Raw genomic sequence first — 24,576 nt, 5'->3', positions numbered from 1 at the left:
TTTATAATTTGAACATAAAAGCTATATTACTTAGCATACACAATTGATTTAGAAATGTTTCTCTTCCTCCATTAATAACATTTTGTATTAGCCATATTTACAAAGTCACTCTGCTGGCTTAGATATGAATACAGTAACTTTACAATTCTTTAAACTTCTTAGGATCTTACATAGTCCAGGCATTTTTATCCACTTGAAATAGATGTCTTTAAGCTTTATACAATTAATTGTGCAACTTTCCGTACTCTTTGTTTGTATTTAATTAAAGCTCTGCTGTTCTCATCTGATGTGCAATATGTTGACTATAATAGAATACTTTGACTTCCAAACTCTTGGCAAGGTTATTTATTTCCTTCCCAGACTTGTCATGTAATTACATGCATGTGAAAGACAGGATTGAGCTAGGAGGAGATGTGAAACGTGCGCTGTTCATCTGAAAATCAGATTGCTGCTTGTAAACCCTGAAGCAAGTTTAAGTTAAATTTCAAAGTGTATATATATATAGAGAGAGGGAGAGGGAGAGGGAGAGGGAGATAAGTCTTTTACATAACAAGTGTAGACCTGTGAATTTTATAGAATGTGAGGGGTATCCAGTCATCGTTGAGCCCTATTGGTGGTTGAGTTTGGAGCATTTCAGGTACATAACCATGCATTTTTAGGAAAGAGACTGTATTAAGCAGCCATTGTTTTGGAAAGCGTTGACCTACCCCCATTAGTTCCATTAACTTCTTATTGGCAGACTGGCTCTTTAAATCTGTGTGTATATGGGAAGAGGGGTTGATAATCAGGTACTAAGAATCAAGAAGGCAACAATTCCGCCCATCATGCTGAAATGATATGATTGCCTATGTTCCTATTTGCAAAGGTATCTGATACCAAGAAAAAAAGGATTTCTTTCTTTCTTTTTTTTTTTGTCTGCACTCAGTCATTGCTGACCCTGCAGTGACTGCTTGGACGAGTCCTTGCAGTTTTCAAGGCAATTGTTTTTTGGAAGTGGTTTGCCAGAGCCTCCTTCCTAGAACAGAGCCCAGCTGGCAAGCACAGGAGGCGGGGTTTCCGTTGCTTCGCGCCCTTTTCGGGCGCACGCAGTTTTTCGCGCTTACTGGCAACTGCTCCCGACTCCTTTTTGCAAGGCGCCGCCAGCATTTTTCCTCCCACCGGAGTGAGAGTACCCATTTATCTACTCACGTGAGTTTTCGACCTGTTGGGTTGACAGGAACTGGGGAGGAAACAGGAGCTCACCCTGTTTAACGCGAAGGCTGGACTCGAACCACTGAAGCGTTGACCATTTCTGGCCGGCAACTTTCAGCGTCATTAAGCCGCTGCGCCACCGCGTCCCCCTTTATTTCTTATTACAAGAGTCAAATGTTGCCCAACATTTTACAAATAATATTTATATCAATGCTGCCAAAACTATCTGAGAAAATGCTAAGAAATGTATCACCTGTTGAAAACAGTTGAACAAAGCACATATTTCTGTAGTGTATTATAAGTCTAAAGCAGCAGAGTTAAAACTGCTTAAATCCTTCTAGAAGCAAAGATACCAAAAGTGAATTTTAAGCATCCATCAAACATGGGAAAAAGGAGCTATGATAGATTTCATTTGGGAAGACCCATCAAAATTTTGGCTCAATTGTATTATAAAGCTAATCTTACAGATATAATTTTTTTACATATATAGGGCTTAAATAAATATGGACTTAAGACAAGTTATCACTAGCTAGTTCTCTGGATTGTTCATGGAAATAAATAGGCAAAACCAAAGAAGAAACTGTGAAAATAAGTTCTGTAAGGCTTCAACAAAATTCTGACAGCTGCATTTTGGACAGTTGCAGTTCTAAATCATAATATACCCATTCTGGATCTACCTTAGCCAAGACCAGTTTCTCAAGTGGACAGTCATAGGTAGAAAGAATTTGCAAGCATTTATCTATCTAAACCCAGCCCAGAATCCAGAACCTATCCCAAGCTGCATAATATAGAATTTATTTTTTTTTCTCTCTTGTTTTTGAAAGTACTAATACCATCCACAATGCTTTATTTTTGTGTGTAAATGAACTCTGTTTTGGATAGTTTGATTGCTTCTTTTTCACAAACTGTAATACGACAGATTTGTGAAAACCAGATGATTGGCCATGAATTTCATGGTTCTTCTAGCTACATCTGGAAAAATGAAACACAAGAATGCCAGTTATCTGCCAATGGAATGACTTCCATTTCAAAAACATAAAGGATTGGGTGCAATGCACTGCTATTTCTGTATAAACTGCCTGAGAATTGTGGGTGTAGTGTTCATCTTTCAGCTTGGAATTGCTACCTGAAGATTCCATAAAGCACCTCTAGAGGGTCCAAAGCTGTTCTCTCTCAGTTTACATTCTGAAAAATGAAAAACATTTATTTCTGCCAACAGACAGCACATACTAGCTATTGAAATATAGAGGCTTGCAACTATGTTGAAATTATTAATTTCTATAACAAAATCTCTAATTTTTAAAATACAGAATAAACATTTGCTTAACAAGAATGCAGTTAGCCAAACTGGCAAAGAGCCTCTGTTCTGGTGTTAATATACTACCTCATTCCTTATACATGTTGCACCTATTTAAGAAGCAGAGCAGTTTGATAGATAAGATGCCAATTTTTAACAAGTGTTACCTGCTGCTAGTGTTTACCCAGTTTGTGGACCCACAGAGAAGTACATGGGTTGGGCAAAAATACTATAGTCTGACCGATTTCGCTTAGTGAATGGCCAGCTCTGTGTGATAATAGGAAAATATTTCACTGTGGAAGAGATGTGTTTATCTTCTATTCATATTGACTCTGAGGCAGCTCTTCTGAGAGATATCTATTTAGAGATCTACAGGCAAGGATGTTTTACAGATATAAATACGAGTAACTTCTCTGCTGCAGAAAGCAATAGGCAAGTCTTTCCAACACTGGAAAGTTTTTCTTAGGCTTCCAAAAGGTTGGATGACAAGTCAAGGTCACAATAGTAAAACTGTTCCTTTGTGACAAGTGAAAGTGTTTTGCATAGAGATCTTTGAGAGTGATGTATGCAGATGTCATCACAGATGACAGTAGAAAACATGTATACTTTTATAGCACTGTAGGTTAAAAACAGTATCTTCAGTTGCACTCCCTTCCTCTTTACTTTTTTCACTTTCCACATTTAACGACTTCTTTTGCCCTTGGACTGGACCATAACCCCACATAGCTTCTTGATTTAACGTTAAGTTTGATTTATTCATATAGGTACTTCCTTTTTTTTCTGAACACCTGGTACTGCCTCTGACTCAACTGGATCTTTAGCCAACCTTGCCTATCCTATTCATCTTAACATTAGACATCCCTGTTAAAATGTAGAGCTATGGGCCCTGGACATAAGCAGCATGGGAGGTTTTTCCATTTGTTTCCTGATGTGAAATCAATAAGCTGGTAACATTTTTGGATCTTTATCAATATTTATTTCAGATAATTAATTATGTAATTATTATCAAGCTGTTTCAATCTAACAATATACAAGTGCATCTATATACTACTAAAACTCTCGGGTCTGTTTGTCTGTAACCTTCAATTGGGCAAAACGGTGCATCATAGGGCAACAACTTTTGAACCAAGGTACCTCAGATGGGTTAACTTACAGAATGTGTCCAAAATCTGGGACCCATTACTCTTGTGGGGCTGAAATTTGGCAAAGTTGTGGCTGCTTCAGCACCACCACAGTCAGCCACAGCCACATGATCATTTCCAATGCTCCCTGACAGCTTCCCAGAAGTCAGTGGGGAAGCTGGCAGGAAGTCTAAACTCAATCATGATTGCCAACACTCCCTAGAAGCAAAGTCAGTGGAGAAGCTGGCAGGAAGCTGCACATCCAAGGCCAGCAGGTAGGTAAGTGGCTGCTGCCATGTGGGGGAGGAAGTGAGGGGGTACATGAGAAGTGGGGCAAGGGTCGGGGAGGGTATGTGGGGCTGTGTGAGAGGTGCAGTGAGGGTCAGGGAGGGTGCACAATGGTACAGTGCAAGTTGGTGACGGTGCAGGTCAGGGAGGATGTGCAGGGGTGTGGCGTGGGTTGGGGAGGGATGGAGGGAGGGAAGGAAGGAAGGAAGGAAGGAAGGAAGGAAGGAAGGAAGGAAGGAAGGAAGGAAGGAAGGAAAGAGTGGGAGGGAGCATGAGAGGAAGGGAGGAACAAGGAAGGAGTATGTTGATGAAGATTCTCAGTCATCCAGGTGGAATTATCTGGAGGTTGAATCATGGCAACTGGACTTCTTTTCTTTTGGTCTGATACAGCTTGGACAAGCAGCGAAATGTATCAAACCAAAAAAAAAGAAGTCCAGTTGCCATGACTCTGTTGGGGTTGTGAAATGTTAATACAAAAACCCTGAGGAGGAAAGAGGATTCATTCTTACCTCATGGAGAGCCATGAGAAGAAGAGGAGGAAAATGAAGGAAACAGGAAAAAAGGCAGGCTCCAAGCCCCTCCCACACAAAGCAGCAAAGCTAGGCTGCAGTGAAGCGACCCCTCCCTTTGTGCTAGTGTGAGACAAAGTTGGTTGAAACCCCATATTTTCCAACAGACTCAACCTCCAGATAACAGGGCAGGAGGGAGGGAGGGAGGAAGGCAGGAAGGAATGAGGCAGGCAGGCAGGAAGGATTTCCATCGCTCCCTGCCAGCTTCCCACAAGGAAAGTCAATGGGGAAGCTGGCAGGAAATCGGAAGTTGCTCCCACTCCCACTGCTTTTTTGCCCACCCATGATCATTCTGTTTCTCTGTTTAGGTAAGGAAATATCTCTCAAACATGAACCCAACAGGTCACAGGTTGTCTAGTTATACTAACAAATGGGCAACTCCTACTAAGAACTGTATTGGAAGGAGCTCAGCCAAATGCTTCTTGGAAGATAGACATCTTAGCTATCCAGTGGAAGGATGTTCTGTATACCAATACAGAAGACAGTGTATCAAGGCATGGAGTTTGTGGGAGATATAAACAGGTCCTTTATAAAATCCTGAGAGGCCAGGGGGAGAATCTTCATTTGAACACCCATTATCACCACCAGTACTTTTTTCTCACTGCACCCTATGCCAGTATAATATATTCTCTATTCCTTTTCTTCTTTAGCCCCAATGGAGTGTTGGAAAGAAATTATGTACATGGACTTATGACTCCATCCATCAGAACTTCAGCAGGATCTCTCTCTAAAAATCTGAACAGAACTGGGACAGATTTGGTGTGAGGGAAGAAGCCAGCAAAAGAAAGATTGAGTTCAAAAATGGGCTGGATCAGGCTGGAGGTTATAAAGCAAAACATTCCTGAAGAAGAATTCCCCAATGTATCCCAATGGGATAGACACCTGGGCAGAGGACTGGAATGTTGTCAACTCCTAAATTCTAAGTCCCATTCCTTCCTGATCACATGACCCAGAGCAGAACATATGCAGCCCACCCTGTGCTTAATCATGTACCCATATGCACAAACATGCGAGGAAAACACAAACACACATTTGTTGTTGTTCAGTTGTTAAGTCGTGTCCGACTCTTCGTGACCCCATGAACCATATCGTGCCAGGCCTTCCTGTCCTTCACTGCCTTCCTGAGTTGGCTCAGTTTCATGCTCATTGCTTCAGTGATGCTATCTAACCATCTCATCCTCTGCCGTCCTCTTCTCCTTTTGCCTTCAATCTTTCCCAGCATCAGGGTCTTTTCCAAAGAGTCCCAAACACACATACATATATACAAATCCAACATATTAGTGCCTTTTGTGGATGTTGCTGGTAAAGGCTTAGAAAGAATTTCAGAAGCCATATTCTGACTGCTTTTCCTACCTAACCCTAACCCTTGTTTGTCTACCAAAATCAGTGAAATGAGTAAACTTGAAATATTCAAATAATTATTATATATTAACTTATTATTTTCACTGTCTTGGATGAAAAATATAATATTGATCCATCTGATCATTTCAAATATTGAGGCCTACTTTAGATGGGCTCCCCTCCATGTATAGGCTTGGGAAAAATTAAGAAGGCCTTGGATATAAATAGCAGCCTTCATTCATCTGCATGATGACACAGTGGTTCACTGACTCATGGTCTTTATCATTCCAGTGCTATAAAATTATTTCTGATTGCAAGAAAGGCCTGTTTTAGTCGTCTTCCCTCAGAAATGGAAAAGGAAAAGAAACTGCCAAAAATGTCTTCGGAGTGAGGGATGGGGAAGAAAGAAAGCAGACAGTCCTCTGTCCCTGAAAATTAGGTATAATTTGACACCAGTAACATCTACCACTGACTCTAAATTTAATCCACAAATTCCATTTTGGACCAACTTCAGTTGCTGATCTCATTTGTTTTTTAAATTGTGTTTTTCCAGAACCAAAATGGTTATGATTGTTTTTTTACATAGTCGTGTATTCTCAAGATATAACATATTTTGTACTATTTTAATGAGGGATGAAAAGGGAAATCTCCTTTTGATTAACTGTATTTATTTATCAAATTTGTAAAGCTGGCTGACTCCATGACAACTCTGGGCATGTACAGTATTAAAAATAGGTTAAACAACACACGATGAAGAAAAAGTGAAGGCTTGGGGAAGAACCAGGTTTTAAGAGCCTATTTACATGAGGTTAGGCTAGGGGCAATATGAATTTCCAGGGGGATGCTGTTCCAGAGGGCAGGCACTGTGACAGAGAAGGCTTGCTTCCTGGGTCCCATTTGATGACACTATTTAATTGATGGGATGGGACCTGAATCCAGCTCTGTTGGATTGAACAGAAGAGCCAGATGCTACAGGAGACAAATGGTCCCACAGATAACCAGGCCCTATGCCATCAAGGGCTTTATAGGTCATATCCAGCACCTTGAATTGTACCTGAAAGCCTACTGGCATCGAGAATAGCTCATGGAGCAGAGGTGTTAGCATGGTCATAGCATGGAATATCCATAACTGCCCCTGCTACCATATTCTGAATCAGCTGCAGCTTGTGAGGTGACTAAAGTATAAGTGACTGTCAAGAAAGCATTACATTCAGGAACTAGCACAATTGTGCATAAGATGGATCTGTGCCATGAAAACTTCCAAATTGCACACCAGTCCTAAATAGGGAAATGCAATCCCATTTAGGGCTAGAAATGGAAAGTCTCCAGTTCCATGTGATCCAAATAACCCCATCTACTTGGTCTTGTTATGATTACGTCTGAATCTGTCCCTCCACATTCAAACCCCCACAACCACCAGACACTGGGAAATGTCTCAATAGTATCACTAACCTGGGGCCAAGATATACAGCTGGGTATCATCAGTGTATTCTTGATACCTCACCCCAAATCTATGACCTCTACTAGCAGTCTCATGTAGATGTTAAACAGGAAGGGCAAGAACATCAAGCCTGTGGCATCCTACACATCAGGAGCCTTGATCTCTCAATCTCTCGCTCCTTGACAACACCAGTTGGAACTGGCTCAGAGAAAGAAGGAGAACTATTCTAACACAGTGTCCTCCACACTCCTAATTCCTATAGGTAGCCCAGGAAGATACTATGGTCAATGGTATGAAAAGCCACTGAGGGATCAAGAAGAATGAGAACAGTTGCACCACTCCTATCTTTAATCCACCAGATGTCATCAATAATTGCCATCTTAGTATTATGTCCTGGTGTGAAACCCCACTAAAATGGGCCAAAATAATCCATTTCCTCCAGAGCCCTCTGAAGCTGTAGCCCTACCACCTTCTCAATAACCTTCCCAAAAAATGAAATTTGGAGAGTTAGGCAAAAGTTTTCCAGAATTTTCAGTTCAGCAATAGCTTTTTAAAGAGGGAGTGTACTACTGCCTCTTTAATGAAGGCCAAGATCATGAAGTTAGGGTTCAGTGGTTCTATCACCCTTTATGCCTGTCATTTATTTTTTAAACTTGGAGTCAGGGGTTTAAGCAGCCCAGAGTTAGTGCTCTTTCTCTCCCACTTAAAAATAGTTATTTGGTTACTATGGGAATGAAGTGTTCCTTCTTTCTCTACATTTTAGAGCTTCCCAAGCAAATTGCTTTAGGGTGCTTGGTGACACCCCAAAACTTCATGAGAGGTGAAGCTGGGAACTGGAAAGGAAGTAGGAAATGGGAAAAAAATAACTTGCATCACCTTCCAGCAAAATATGCCACAAGCGTACTTTGACTCAGAAGAAATGTGGATTGCATTCTACATGTTTTTAAAATAGCTACTTAATCTTTTCGTCTAAAGTTTCTATCATTAAAAAATCCCACACACATCTATATTTTCCCACACCACTTTGCTAGTTTATTTGGAATATATGAGGAAAAATACAGCTCCATGCCCAATTTAAATTTCATGATAGTTTGAAATCTGGCAAGGAAAGGAGTTTTAAAATTATGTATGCAAATGTTGGTTTATATCTTTAGTTGAAGTGAATGAGGAGCACAGGGTTTTTAAAGGAATGAAACAGGATCCTAAACATGTCCACAGAAAGAGTTTCAATCATATTATATTTGTATCTTGCTGTTATTCCAGTAATCATAGGACACATGGTTCCCCGCTTCCCATTTTTCCCCTGAAAACAACTGTCAGTTAAAGCTGTAAGAAAGTAGAATTTTTAAAGTAAGTCCAGGAACACAGCTATACCACTGTATTATACTGATTCTTACTTCATCAATGAGCAGAAGAAAGAAGAAGTATAGCTATTTTTTTTATAAACATCCTGAGTAAAAAAATAAAGTCTTTAAATTCTCTTTTTAACTCTTATTATATCCCTCACATGAGTCACTGGAATATGTTTTTAGTCAGCACTGCACATAACCAGTTATTACCTGAGTCAGTGGAAGCAAATGAATGCTTATTATTTTCCCTAAACATATAACAAACTTCTTTTTTTCTTTTTCCTCCTGCACTGGGTCACGCACTGAAGATCAGATGCCGGACACAGTGCCTGTTTATACACAACCTGTGCGTGGTCAAATGAAAACAAGGGGCTTCAATTCTCACTTGCATATTTTATGGTTCATAATATAAATGAGCTGGATGGATTGGTTAGTAGAGGAGCATCAAGTTTTCTTGTGTATGAAAGATACCTGAATCAGTTGGGATTGGCTTTCTCCCAGCAGTGGGGGGTGGCAGTTGCAGTAGCCACACTATTTTTGTATGCATGTAACCCAGATAGAAAGGAGCCAGGCCCCAACCACCATCTTATCTGTTTATAAAACACTGAATTTATACTGCCCTGGACTTGAACAGGTGAACTATGGTCATTTTAACTCCTCTACCTCTAAATGTCAGAAATAAGGGGGTCTTTCTTAGGCAATGACCTTTAGATTCCTCAATCTTTGATGGGTGCCTATTGCAAAGAAGGACAATATGTCTTCTCTTATTTCTTACAGATTCTTCCTCTTCATCTGCTCAGAATGCCCCAGGGCATTGTAGCATTGCAGAGGTAAACTATATTGTAAGTGAGCCAAAAAGCTGGGGAAGTGTGGGGGAAAGCCACATGATTTAGTTCTCCATTCTCTTCTTTATCATGAAGAGCACAGGTAGTTCCCACTTAATGACCACAATTGGAACCACAATTTTGGTCACTAAGCAATGCGGTCATTAAACAAATCATCACATAACCAGACCTGATTTTACAACCTTCTTTACAGCGGTCATTTAGCAACTCACTGCAGTTGTTAAGTGAATCACATCATGTGGTTCCCCATTGATTTTGCTTGCCAGAAGCTGGCCGGAAAGGTCGCAAATGGCGACCACATGACCCCGGGACGCTGCAACTATTGTAAGTGCGAGCTGGTTGCCAAGCACCTGAATTGCAATCATGTGACCGTGGGGGCACTGCAATGGTCATAACTTTGGGCACCAGTCATAAGTCACTTTTTTAGTGCCATTGTAACTTTGGTCGCTAAACAAACAGTCATTATGTGAGGACTACCTGTAATGTAAAAATAAAGGTATTTGGGCCTCAAGCATAGTGGTCTTTTGATGGAATCACAAACAAGGTTAAATAAAGACTGTAGAAAATGCATGTGAAAAATCAGTTTCTTACCATTTTGAGTTGAATGTTAGTTGCTTTTCAATTATTGTAAGACATAGGAATGGGCAATATGTGGCCCTTGTAGGGCTGCAGATTATCCAGTCAGTTTTCCATTTCATTTACATTCATCCACACAAAGCTTAGTGGCAAATGGAACAAGTACAGCAAACTTTATGACTGAGAAATTAGCTTTTTATTTAAAATTCTATGTATCAGAGTCCCTTGTTGAGATGGGCAGCTATAGAAATTAATTAAATAACTAAATCAGCTTTCAATTCAACATTTTCTCAGATGACTTACAGTAAGTTTAAAACCCAAAGATAAATGATATCTTTATCCTTTTAAAACAGCCTCAAAGGCCTGCAAATATTAAAATGTCTTATTAAGCCCTACTCCCTGTGGTGTTGTCATGGGAGGAATTTTGAACACACATCCAGGCCCTCCCTCAGTGGAATAAGAAAGAGTCTGAAATGTAGCTTGGCTAACTAAATGAAGTTACATACATCATTTCCTAATGTGTGGAAACCATTCCATCCACATTTAACATTAGTTAAGTCCACTGTTATCTAAACTGGTACGCAAAGCTGATTTCACCAGAGATGACAGGATTAGGAATATCATTTCAGGCTGTGACCTGTTTTTTTTTAATTCCCAATCTAAACTTGTCATCATTTTCATCACATCTTGTTTAATGGGAAAGCAATAAATAGCAATTCTACTCCAAGTAATTTAAGAATAGGGCAACTTTCCTCAACATATATAATATCCACAGCCCCATAGGAATGGCCCCTATTATCTAGGGGTGACAGGCACGGAAGACAACAGGTTGTGGAAGGTCTTATAGAATAAGCAGCCTCCAAATGCAGTTCTCTTGAACTGCAAATATTGACATGTATGAGCTTAACTAACTTAGTATTGCACATAGCATGCTTGGTCTTAGTAAAACTTTAATGGAAGAAACTTTCTCTACATGGCAACTGTACTATGAATATACACACACATGCACAAAACACTTTGGCCTTCAAATGTGCACCTAAGAGGGCAAGCAAGGGAATCTAAAGGTGATTATGACAGTCCTACTGCTCCTTCTCAAAAGAGAAGCAGTAAAAAAGTGGAAGTACTGTAATGTACTTATGGTGTAGCAAATTTACTTGTGACTTAGTTACACAACAAATGTTATTTTCCTGCCTATTCCAATTAAAATCCATGGCCTCTGTGAACATTTTCAGATCTTACCCACTTGTCTTAATCAGCAATTGAAACAGTGCAGAACTGCATGCATTGAACTCAGAGACCTTGTGTAATTGTGATTGTCCCCTTTCACAGCTTATTACCCTTGTATTCCTCCCTCTCTTTCTTTGAATTATTGGTAATATTTACCAGCTATCCAAAAGTCAAAAGTGGCCAGGTGGCTATCAGTAAAAATAAAACAGTATAGAAGTGAACAAAACCTATAGTGGAGAATATGTGTCACTCAGAGTTGAAATGTTAGGGATTTTGTGCATCATGATCCCAACTTTAACAAAGCCTTAGGAACAATAAAGTACCAAAACAGAGGATGAATGCAGCAGAATTCACAATGGTATCAAAATCGTTGTTTCTCTCTTGCTTAAGCCTGGGTGGCCAATTCTTCAAAAAAAGCTTATGTTCCCTTGTCAAGTGTCATGCACATACACGGTGTTATTTATAAATAAAAAATCCAAGTCTCTTTTAAGTTGAAATCAACTACACATTCATATATGGTTTTTTTTGGCAGCACTGTAGCAATGATTATTATATTTCGACATAGCCTATTGAATAGGCTAGACTGGGAAGTCAAACAACATCTGGAAAAAGATCACTTTCACACTCAGCGCCAAGAAAACTGTATGGATATGTCTATGTAGTTACCAGGATCTGAGGTCAATTTAAGGGCATCTTTATCTTCACCTCTATCTGATAATTTTACTGAAGGTATCTAGGATTGAATCAAGGTCATTTTACAGTTAAGACACATTGCTCTGTCATGGAGCTTTCCTCAATATTGTATATAAATACAGTAACACATAGGAAGGCCTTCTTCTTCAATGTAATTGACAGACAAAAGTTTTAATTTCTGCTGTAATTTGATCTAAGTTTTCTTAGTAGTGGACTCCACTGCATTGGGAAGAACTTATGTTCAAATCAGTGTAATCAGTATATATATCAGAACCTTAGACATATAAATGCCATTCCTTAATTCTGCTAGTTTACAGTCTGTAATATTTACTGATATGAAATGGTCCTTCATTGGTGCTATGAGTATAGATGACTGAAAAGAATGGTATAATTGTTTCCCTTCTGTGCTGCGATATAAACTTAATAAATGGTCAGAGCTGCATCTCTTTTGAAATCTTGACTGACAAATTATAATGGTGGCATAATTATTGAAATAGTTTTCTCTGTATCATTTGGTGAACAGGAACTCTCTGGAAATGTAGACTGGAAGAGAAGGACATCTAAGGTTACTGCTGGTTTTCCCTTTAAACATAAACTAGTAGAAGCCACTGTTCATCTTCTTACTGCTCTGCAGGACTCAGGCCATAAATTACATGTGTGAACAAAGCAGCTGGCAGGAACAGAAATGGGCGCCCTGCTTCCCAGTAGACTGCTTTCTCCTCAAACCAACAAAATAGTTTCTGGCACTAACTACATCATAGATCTTATTATGGAGAGTGTTTGGCGCCACAATGAAAAGATACTTCTGCATTATTTGCCATAAAAACATGAAAGTACTAACCTTAACGTTTTTCTTGTAAAAAAAACAGAAAAGAAATCTAAGTCAAATATCCCAACCTAGGGTGCCCACCATGTATCACCATAAAGGAGAGAAAAGATGGCATTGATTTGCACAGTATTGGTCCATGCTCATTTCTTTATACAGATTTAAATTCTTATCATTAAGTGGGTGCTAGTGACCTGTGTGCTTCTGGTCCAGATACTAACTGTGGATGGCAACTTCTAGCCTCCCTTCCTCCACTTTTTCCTTCTAAGGTTACTTTTTCTTTGAAAGTGCTTAAATATTACTTAAAATAGGGGACTGATTAAATATAGGTCTATCCCCTGTAAATGAAAATCCCCAGCCGCCCTCTTTTAATAGAGGGATATTTTCAGATGTAAGTAAAGCTCACAGAAGGAGTCCATGTCATAGTAACAAGGAAGTACTCTCAGAATGATGAATGTCTTCTATTCAGTAGTTTTTGAGAACTTATTCTTAACAGCTTTCAGACAACAGGTTAGGGAACTTATACACATCAGTAACAGAAAAGCCATTCAGTTTCTGTAACTTGTAGAATTGTTCTCCCTCTTCTAGTTTTTTTTCAAATTTCAGAGAGTCTTTTATTATTTAAAACATGGTGGCCAGTCACCTTTTTCTTTCCTTGAGCTGTCTATCCTTCGTTCTTGAAATGTACATGAGCTTAGACTATTATTATTAAAAATGGTTATAACCCTTTAAAAATAAGGACTATACCTAAATCAAACAAGTAATATTTCCCTTTAGATTGAAAATCTAATTGGACACTTGAGGAAGATGCCGAATGGGAAAGCTAGAAGAACAATTCTGGACTGAAGAGGTTATTTTAAACGAGCATTTAAACTCTGTATTTAGGAAAAAAACCTATACAAATACTATTTCAAGTTGCAGGGTCAGAAAGGATGTGGTTAGGGAATGAAGGGTGTAAGTTTGGATACCAGATAACGATAGTATGAAGCAAAGAGGGGAGAAAAATGTGAAGACAAGAGAGGGTGAAGAACAACACTAGCAGCTACAGAAAGAAGACATTTCAAAATCCACCCGTGTTTCAGTGGAAGGAAACGAGGGACTCAATGACAGAAGGGAGAACAGTTCTCTCCTTTTTTCTGTCTTAACAGTCTGTTCTGAAAGGAGTTTGGGGGCAGGAAATTCTGAGGTTATTTTCAGGCAAAACTCACGGGCAAAAAAATTGGGGGCAAGGCTTTTCTTTACACGCTCGGTGTACTGTTTAAAGCCCATAATGGCACACGCAGAAGTTTCTCATGTGTTCGTCTAGGATTACAGCAAGAAAGAAAGTGCCTCTGAAAACAAAATACAACAAAACAAAGGTCCTCTCCCTGCCTTTGTGAAAAGTGCAAGCACCTCTTAGCGGCTGTTGCAGAACAGAAACCAGCCTAACTCAATCGGTTTATAAGGTCTGGTGAGAGAGAAGAGACGGGGAGAACCGCAGAGGAAAAACATTCCTTGCTTAAACTCTCTGCCTTTCTAGTGAGTGCACAAAAGAGGGGGGAAAGCCGGGATCAGGAATCTTTGCTAAAACTCAACAGTTGCCACCAGGCCGTTGGAGCCCGTCTCGGGAGGGCCACGTGCCGCGCCGAAAAACTCTTTCCACCCCACCCCCAGCCACGAGGTGCTTTCCAGCCCCGCCGCCTCAGGGAGACCGCGCAGCGTTGAGTCAAAGCCGTTTGGAGCCTGCATGAAATATTGGTGGTACTATAATTGTGCTTACTCATAAGTAGTAGCCTTTTACCTCCTCCCCTTTTTTATGCCGAGTCACTTTTGTTCCAAGAGGGGTGTGACTTCGGGTTCTGCTCCCCTCCCTGTTAGGTCACTTATTACTTCAGCAGTACTTCAAATTGGAATAGAAGTGGTAGCCAACTTCAGACGCCGGCTTTCTGGACAGTTTTAGCAAGACCGGGATCTTTTTCTTCCGTCCCTTTGTGTAGGCTGGGAGAAGAACTACTTCGTCTTTTTGTACAGGATCTGGAAGCGGGAGCAATGGCCAAGTTCTGGTTGTGTGCAGCAGTTGGATTTTACGTGTTGCAGCTTTGTGCAGCCCGAATAGGTAAGTGACGGATGAATGGAAATCCATTCGGATCTGGGCTGGTTAGCAGATGGTGGTTTATTTGGATAAGAAGACTTCTCCTGCTTGTCAGTGCTTTGAATCATTAACGCTGTTAACGTTTTACTGTTGGGCTCTTCAGGGATCAGAACCTGTGCGGGTTTTTCCCCCCTTTTGCAAATTGTGTGCGATTGTTGGGCGCGCGTGCAGAGAGGTCCGAAAGCTAGTCCTGAAAGAGGGAACACTGATCAGTAAAATGAACAGTAGGTACTTGAGTTGACAAAGCTTTTTGCACATCTGGTGCACATTCAGCAGTGGCAACGGCAGTTACGGATTCATTTTCCCTCCCTTCGTTGTGTAAAGCAGATGGTTCAGAGAGAGAGAGAGAGCAAAACGTCCTGACTTAGAGTAGCTATGTTCTTGGGTCTCTGTATGATGGAAACGCAGTTGTTCCCATGGGAAATACAGAAATCATAGTACCTCCTCCATAATGAAAATGTAAGGAGGAAAAGTGAACAATGCTCCCTTGCTTTCAGACGAGACTGGTGCGATCTGGAAGCAAATTTTAAGTCCATTTGACAGGAAAGGGTACCTTATTTCAACTTCATCCTCCTCTCTCTACAACACCCCCCCCCCAGTCTTTCCTTGAATAATAAAATGAAATACTTGTTTGGGAATGAAAGTGGTTTATGTGTTTTTAAATATCACATGCCCAAATGTCAAAATGCTCTTAAAGTTTGATGTGATACAGAGCCATAAATAGTTGCAGAAAAATAACTGTGCCTTTAACAGAGACTCATTGTTAATAGTAATTGCCCTGAGCTGTTTTGAAGGAAATTTATTATCCTTTCACCCTTACTTCTTCTCTCTTTACTCAGCACCCTGTATCAGTGGGGGCTGACAAAACACATTTAATAGCTGTTGCCTCCTCAGTACTTTTATATTATTTGAATGTAAAGAAATGAATTAGGGAATAGTTGCTTGGCTTGGCGGATTTGTAGATGGGTGTGTCGAACTGCACATTTCCCAATAAATTTTGGAATCACCAGGATAAAAAATCCAGGATCATGTTCAGAAGTATTTCTCCAATGATTGTTATGAGTTTAATTAAAATAAAATCAGGGCCTTGAGTATGCCTTTTTAAGGCACTGGAAGGTGATCCTTTTCAGGGTGAGATATATAACATGTATGTGCACAAATACATCGCATAATAATTATATTTCCAGTTTAGCTGCCCATTGCTCAACTAATACCTTATTTCATGAACTGCCAAATCTTTGATAAATAAGGGCAGCTTGCAATTAGACTTGGTACAGCCTTTTGTAAGAAAGATGGAAGGATAGCCCCAGTCCCCCATCTATATTCTATTCCTTGGTAAGGTTAAGAAAAAGAAGATTTCATGCACATCTCACAGGAAACTTTATGTAACATTTTAAGATGGTATTATATTATGGCTACAGTATATTGGTATGCAGTACAGTACATTCCAGGCCAGTTTTGTAGGCAGAAATGGCTGCTCAGCTATGTATTATTCCTTCCCTCTGTTCTGAGAAGGAAATAGGCAATAGAATCCCTTCACCGAGAAATAAGACTGAATAAAGTATTACTGTTTGTGATGCACATGTTCATTTACTCTAGTGAACAGTTCTTCCAGTTTCAAAATCCTGTAAAACCTTCTGACCAGAAGCCAAAGTAGGACCAGAAATACATGTATAACAAATGCAAGGTATGCCTCTCCCAAGCCACTTTCAGCCTAGTGCGAAGTAAGCAAAAAGGATTCTCCAGAGGATAGATGACAGTTTTGTATTGCTTCCCTGATAGGCAGTAATAGCTTACAGAATTCTAGTCTTGATAATGTTTGTTACGGGCCAACGAAACTTCAGTATGAAGTCCTGCTTACCCAGAAAACTTTACTAAGCAGCCTTGGGCACATTACGTTCTTTAAATTTAATCTATGCTTTAGGAGGCTGTTGTAGAATTACCACCACTGTGTTTACATGAGTTATCCTAAAATGATTGGATTATGATGTGACAATCATAATGTAAAATGCTTTACAAACTTATACCATCAGACCAGAATTTCAGAAATATGTGAAGATACCAGTGATTGCAAAGTTGTTGCCCTGTTCTAAAGGATAATAGCTATATGATGTAAGTAATATTATACAAATTGCAGAAAGCCAGTCTAGTAAAATGTAGCCCTATGGATCAGATCTTCCAGTTCCCTATTCTCAGTGTTTATTGGATCATAGTGTCTATCATTCATATGGGGAATTCAGGTCCAGGCATGATGGTGAATTTCCAACACTTACTCATTTAAGATCTTTTCTGATAAGGAGTTTATGTTGACAGTTGTGTAGAAGTTGCCTCAACCTATTTGAAAGCAGTCATGCTGGTTGGGTATGGGCATAGCATCTTGCTTAGCTTCTCTTTTTGCCACTTTATCTCGATATGCAGTTATTTCTTCAATTTCTTGAAAAGTTTTGATAATGTGTTTGAGCCAGAACTTAACCATTTATTTCACATTTTGCTTTGGATTCTCATGTGTAATTTCTTGATCCAATTTGGACTATTATTTTTGAACTTAAGATCTTTTACAGCTTGGGATAGGGATCTAAAGGACTGCCTGTCTGTATAAGAGCACTACCAAGCTCTTTTAGGCTTATTCTGAGACATTTCCTTGGATGCACCCATCAGGTGACAGTGATAGATAGCTAATGGCAAAAGGACCTTCTTACTGCTAATACCCCACTTATGAAACATCTTTTCCAAAGCAATTCCCCTCACGTGTATCTCTTACCATTTTGGTGCCAGAAGATCTACTTTTGTTCCTGCTTCAATATTTAGTCAGTTTTTTGTTCTCTGGCTGTTTTTCTGCTGCTTTTATATGATTTTTGGATCAGCTTTAACATATTATTTGTATTTTGATCTTATTTTTATGGCTTGTCCCATAGAAACATGATTATAGCTGGGAGAACTAAGAACACTTAATATCCTCTAGTATCTTAGAGAAGAAGATACTGATCAGTAAAGGGGTCGGTCTGTCTAGTTAGCTTGACCTTCAGAAACTTTTTCTCAATAGGCAGAGCTACTTAATTTTGCACACTGTAGAATATTGTAGTTGTATTTCTATGATAGGTAAAGTTGAAATCCCGTTTCAGATGAAATCAGTGGTCCTGACAGAGGTGGAAAGGGGTGAGAGCATCTAGTCCAATTTGTGCTCAGTGAAGAGTAGGTAATGAGGATGCCCCTTTAGCATCTTCAACAGATATCTGAACATAGTTTGTTTAAACCCCTCCAGCAAAGTAGAATTCATCAATTTCCCTAGCATTTTGTTCAATTACATTTCACAGCTTTTGGAATTTCCTTCTAACATTTAACCAAAGGCTATTTCTTGCAATTTCTACCCAGTGTTTTAAGTCCTGGCCTTAGGAATAATAGAGCAATTCTGCTGCATCTTTTGCATGTCACGTTTTTAGTTATATAAAGACAGTTATTGGTCTTCATCTGGCATTAAGGCTTGAAACAGGTTTTGACCTCCATGTGTTTTAAAGCAGGGTCCTGAATCATCTCACCTACAAGCAGATGTGAACACAACCCTCTTTCGGCTTCATGGCTGAATGTGTGGAGTTTGCAGAACATATGAGGCAAAGTAGCACCATCTTACAAGTCCTCACGTGTTCAGGCTATAATCCACCCAGCTAAATTTACTAGCTTTTTCAAGTGTTTCCGTTAAAACGTTATCCAGCCCCACACCTTCCTGGTTGCTTTTCTGTGATGTGCTTCAGTATATTACTATTCTTAAAACATGTTGTCTAGCCTGAGCTTTTTATTTTATTTTTCAAAAATATGTGTGAAAGTATGTACCTAAATGCAATATTTTTTCATTAATTTCAGCTGAATGTTGTTTTGGTTTTGGCTTACATTCTCAGAATCCTTTAGAATCTTTAATAAAACTTAACTCCAAAGAAAAAGTGTGAGACCATTATAGGAGTAATTGTACGTTAATAAAGGCAATGGAAGATGTGACAAATGTTTCTGAAGCAGAGTCAGAAAATATGAGAAAACCATGGATAGTGAGTGAAAAAAGGAGTAAAGATTCTCAGAACGCAGTGTAAAAATATGAGCTTGATTATTTATGAATGATCATAATAAAGTGCAATACACAATCAGTTTGAATAAGAAAGAATGGAAAAGAAAGAAAACAGAATAAAATGCATCATCACTGCATTTTATCAGTGGAATACATAGCATAGACAAGAATACATATCCAGAGATAAGATATAGCTTTCAAGTTAGCAATTCCAGAGTTAGATAATAGCAGAAGAAAAATAGTTGAGAGACATTTTAGAAATTTAAAAGACTGGGACTATACCAACTGCCAGTAAGTCCAGCATAGTGAGTACAGGCAGTCCTCACTTAATGACCACAGTTGGGACCAGAATTTAGGTCACTAAGCAATGTGGTTGTTAAGCAAATCATCACATGACCGGACTCAATTTTATGACCTTTTTTGTGGTGGTGTTAAGCGAATCACTGTGGTCGTTAAATGAATCACACAGTCGTTAACTAAATCACATGGTTCCCTATTGATTTTCCTTGCTGGAAGCCAGCTGGGAAGGTTGTAAATGGCGATCACATGACCCCAGGACGCTGCAACCAGTGTGAGCTGGTTGCCAAGTGCCTGGATCACAATCACGTGACCGCGGAGGCACTGCAACAGTCATAACTTCAAGCACTGGTCATAAGTCACTTTTTAGCGCCATCGTAACTTCAAACAGTTGCTAAATGAATGGTTGTTAAGCGAGGACTGCCTGTAGTGAGAAGGGTTAATGACCCATTATCAAGGAGTAGAGATCCAGTAGTCATTCTGAGCTACTACAAGGGATGTTTCAAGGTCAGTGCCATTTGAATGCTAATTAAAATGATAAGGAAAATCAGGATATGTTCCATTATTTTCAATCCATAAGATAGTTATAAACCTCAGACTCAAACATTTAATCAACAGTCTTTGGTTGCTTTTTTCCTCCCCATTTCTGAATGTATTTCATAGATCACCATATCAAAATATTATAAAACAAACAAATAAATGCCTTGAAAATTTCAAATCTTTTACGCATTGATTTGTCTTTTTCTCTAATGAGAAAATAGTTTCTGGTTCAGTAAAGAAAGTAGCAGGAAAAGTTAGTTGCTTTAAGTTGAAAACAATATATGTCAGGGTAGATCAGCTGCATGAGGTATTTTAAATACCAACTATCAGGGAAACTGGTAAACAGAAAAACAAAGAAAAAAGGGAATCATTTAGAATTATAGCAAGAAAATTCTGAAATATGTGAGGATATTATTTTTACTAAGGCCAATTTATTTCCAGTGGATTCTTTTTTTTTTTTTGGACACTTTGATTATATACTGACTATATCCAGAATCCAGTAGAAGACAAAAGTTTTCAGAGTTATAGCTTGTGCAGAGAATGTATAGGCAGGATTAAACAGTTGTCATGGTTTATGAGTACACATAAATTTGAATGTGTTTCCACTCTGAGGTATAATTTCTTAAGCATAATTCTGTAATGTTTCCTGTCCCAGACTTTTCTCTCTTGGGGGGGGAAGGGGGGGCAAAGGTTGCAATATTTCAAAGAGAGTCATGGAACTTTTTCTATTTAATAATTAAAATTTTCAGCTGTAAAGGTAGCCTAAATACCTTTAAAAAAACCAGAGGTGCAGACATGAAATTAAAATAGAGTGCAACAAGGCATTTCACTTCTAAGCAACAAGTACAAATTACATCTGTTCTTTAGATCATTTATCTGTTTCAAAAGAAGAGAGAAAATTTTGACAAGCAGAGAAGAAATTTAAGTGTTCATTTGAAACATAATAATAGGGTTGTGCATGCTTTAAAAGAAGAGCCTGCCTATTTTTAGGCTTTTGCATGAGCCTGAAGAAAGGAGAGGCTGCATTAAGACTTGCCTTAATGTTAATGAATGGGTAACTTAAAAGCAGCTGTAACTTCATGTAAGGCTGTTCTGATGAATAGAGAAGTGCTGTCCTTGCACAAGATCCAAGGCACATTTTCTGATTTATTTGCAGAGTCTACATAACCCTACAGATGAAATGTTGTTGGGATTGGGCTGAAAATTTGGTAGTAATTGAACTAGATTGATTTCCTAGAGAATGAATGGAACACCAGTGAAAATGCACACATTAAAATAGATACTAGATTTGGAAAAAAAGGGTTGATATTAATAATCAGCTCTCAGATTTATAACATGTGCAGTACACATGGGACCATACTTTGATTGTGTTTTACCTATCTTAATTCATTGTGTGGATAGCAAGAAAACAAACAAAGGGGGCATGTGGTCTTTAGGGTTAGTTAATACATTGCAAGAACATCTGAGATGGTTTATTTCTTTACAAGATGGCTCCAGAAGTCTGTGGAAATAAACTAACTGAAAATAGTAAACAAAACAAATTAGATTAGCAATTTTTTGTGTTTGTCTTTTGAAGTAACATAAGTCTACCATGAGAGAGTCTGGAACATAGGCTTAAACTTAAAATGGCTGAAGCATTAACAAGCAGGCCCACTCAGATAAATGAAGTTTACTCCCTCAAAAGAGGATAAATGGAGGGGGGGCAATTAGGGCAAATTAAATAGAAATGATGAGTCTTGAGCCGGTTTAAAAGAATCAAATGTGGAGGTTTGATCAGGTCAGACTCCTAGTATTTTGCTGTTTCAGATGAATGTCAGGAAAGTGCCCTCTTCCATCCTTAAGGGTTCATTTGAAACATAATAATAGGGCTGTGTATGCTTCAAAAGAAGAGCCTGCCTGAACTGGCAGTTGGACCTTTTGCTAACAGTGATGATGGACAGCATCTTTCTCCCACACTGTTTGAAGGCTAGCTGGAGGGTGGGGGCAGGTGGCATGACACACAGTTCTTTCTCCCAGTACTTCATTGTTCTTCCCTGCATCTGCCTTGTGCATGATGGGCCTGACAAACATCTTTGGTGAGGAAATTCCACAGAGAGCCATCACTGAGAAGACTGAATATTGGGTGCCTACCACTAAGAACCCAAGTTCTGAGGCCCAGGCAGATTTATATAAGTATAGGTCAGGAATGGAAAACTGATCTCGGGGACTCTCTCAGCAATGATTGAGAAGTAGTTCAGCTTCTCCATTCTAGTAGTTCTTCAAATAATATTATTGTATTATCATTTCATGATGGTTTAATTTTTCTATGTAAACAGCCTTGAGCCTTCCAAAGGAGGACACTAGAGAAAGTTGTTATAAACAAATCAAAATAATAATATCAAAATCAGTATCTTAACTAAATGCAGAAAGAAAGAAAAGCAAATGATGATTAAATGATGTCATTTGAAACACTTGTCTAATTCCCACTACCACGCTGGTTGTCACACTCTATAATAATTGAAATTTATAAACTATCTTTAAAATCAGCCTATTTAGCAGTACTAGCCTTATCTGGATTTAACCAATGCTGAGACAATTTAGGGTAATCCACCTTCTCAGATAGGTTCAAAACTGGCTTTTTAGCCTTAGCTCATAAAGGACACTCCTCATCAATGCTACCTGCACTGCTACCTATGCCAATCCTGAAGAATACCTAACCAGCATATACTCTTCCAGTATTAAGCAAACTCACCAACCGTGGCTGCTTGTGAAAAAAATTAAGCAGGATTGGAGCTGTTAAGAATGAGAGAGTATGAAGAAGTTCTGGATCTTCAATATTATTGCCAGCTACATAGATACATTGATTTTCAGAAGTTGTGCTCAACTCAGGGAAGTCTTTTTCCCATTTATTTACCCAGATCTGAATTGTTTATTTTATCATAAGGTAGTGCTAAACCTGAGATCAGGGAAAGCTATCATGTCTTCACAATGGATCTCAGCCAGCATTTTAAAAAAAATTTCACAACTTTTTTTTTCCTGGCAACCATCACTGGAAGAGGTTTTAGCAGTGTAGTGCTAAGTCCACAGTTTAAAAGGCAATTAGGACAGTTCAAGGATTGTGGATTATGGATTATATAGCCACTTGTTCTTAGATAATATACTGCAGCCTGCAGAACGGTCACAACAGCCTTACATCCTCTACTGTAATAAAACTTCTATGCAGAAACAGAAAAATGTGCATTATGTATTATATGTCACAAGGCATATTCATTTGTTTACCATCTGATTATTGCAGACATCATATGGAACAGTCATTGTAAATAATAACCTATGTGCAAGTTTAGTATTTTTCTGACACAGAAATGCTTTTTGTTAGAATCTCATATGTCAGATAGCCTTTTAAATTTCCTTAACCAACATCTTGTTCTACAGAGAGTTAAAAAACTTTACTGAGTGTAACTTACCTTCTATAGTATTTCATTTGAAACTATAGGACCTTTTTTATGAGGTTCCACTATAAACTTCAAGCAAATTTCCACTGGGCTGTAAAAACTTGGCAAACAGTCTGTGGTGTTTTTTTTTTTGGTTGATCTTCAGATAGAATCCCAGTTGCAAAGAAGAGAATGCCAAAACTGACGGCTTGTCAGCTCCCTGATTGTCAAACCACAATCACGATTTCCTATAGTGATGAGTTGGCTGTACCATCAGTAGCAGTTGGCTGTGAATATCCAGCTTCTGCTTTTGATGACCCCACCCTCAGCATGAAAGGGATGTTTGGAAGTCAATTAAATCGAGTAGAACAAAAGGAATGAAAAGATCAGAGAAAAGGAAAAAGAGAACAAGCTAGCATTATCTTAAAAGATTTTCTTTATCAAATGGATATTCCAACTAATTATAAGTACATTTACACAGTTCTCTTTTTTTCCTCTCTGAACCCATGGATATACTTGGTGTTAACAATTATCCAGAGGGGAACATTTTTTTCAAAACATGCAAAAGCAAATAGGATTTGGTTATGTTTCATAAGTTTAAGAATGTTGCAGTGCTTACTTTAACCTATACACAATGAAGCTCCTGCTGCTTTGATTGAATGCTTTGCCATTGCCAGCTTATTTTATATTTTGTTCTGTTTTGTTTGTCAAAATGATTAATTCTAAATAGCATTGTGTGCTATGCAACCAAAGAGGAGCTCTTTAAGATGACATTGATTTGGGTGGGGAAAGTTAGCTCTTGTTTAAATTTCAGCCACTGAAATCCAGTGGACTTTAAACATGCTTAATATCGGCTGAATCATGTTCAGTATTTGATAATGTCAATAGCATAAACATTTCAGATGAAATGGATCTGAGAGGACCCCCCTCACCCCCCAAAAAATCATGTGCAAAATCCTATAAAGATTGGTTTCACTTGTCTTTGCTTAGAATTTCTGTAATATAGCTTTAATATAAAATAAACAGCAACAAAAGGGTTTAAAACTAACATTTAAGAATGGAAATACCAATGTACCTGAAATAATTGTTTGGTCGTGCAAAGATTATGATGAAAGGTCACCCTTCAGTATTGGGAACAATACCTTTCTCAAGTGATAACAGAATCATCAGCTCTAATTTGGAGAGAACATGATCAAATGTTTGTAGTTCTGGTGTTAATGCATGGTTTAGTAATGAAAATTTCCCAGAAAGGAAATGATTAACAGTGGACTGCCTGGTACTGTTTTGGAAATAGCATTTGCTTTTGATTTGAGTGAACTGCAGCATGGGTGGAGAAATAAGCACTTGGAGCTGATTTTCCTCTTCCAGTTTTGTTTTTTC

General features: G+C 38.7%; 1 protein-coding gene and 1 long non-coding RNA gene across 8 annotated transcripts in view; both read left to right on the top strand.

Annotated features, from left to right (window-relative positions):
• Positions 1-5,839, top strand: part of LOC148214957 (uncharacterized) — a 45,896-nt gene extending 40,057 nt beyond the window's left edge. The window contains exon 3 of the long non-coding RNA XR_015796890.1: positions 5,117-5,839. This is a non-coding gene — a long non-coding RNA (uncharacterized LOC148214957). The remainder of the gene's footprint in view (positions 1-5,116) is intronic.
• Positions 5,840-14,304: 8,465 nt separating this feature from the next.
• Positions 14,305-24,576, top strand: part of CD44 (CD44 molecule (IN blood group)) — an 81,620-nt gene continuing 71,348 nt past the window's right edge. For 3 of the 7 annotated variants that reach the window (XM_015887773.3, XM_015887774.3, XM_015887771.3), the window contains exon 1: positions 14,325-14,859. In XM_015887773.3, coding sequence (XP_015743259.1) covers positions 14,793-14,859 — 67 coding nt within the window. In that variant the 5' untranslated portion in view covers positions 14,325-14,792. Of the gene's footprint in view, positions 14,860-24,576 lie in introns of all 7 variants that reach the window. The other 4 variants (XM_088145779.1, XM_088145780.1, XM_007426421.4 and 1 more) reach the window with 4 other exon arrangements.

Source organism: Python bivittatus, unplaced genomic scaffold (genome assembly GCF_059951505.1).
Source record: "Python bivittatus isolate LINGU-HERP-01145 unplaced genomic scaffold, Pbiv_v1 ctg000480_np1212, whole genome shotgun sequence".
Lineage (NCBI taxonomy): Eukaryota > Metazoa > Chordata > Lepidosauria > Squamata > Pythonidae > Python > Python bivittatus.
Note: the sequence above shows the minus strand (reverse complement) of the source record. Positions and strands in the feature narration are given on the sequence as shown.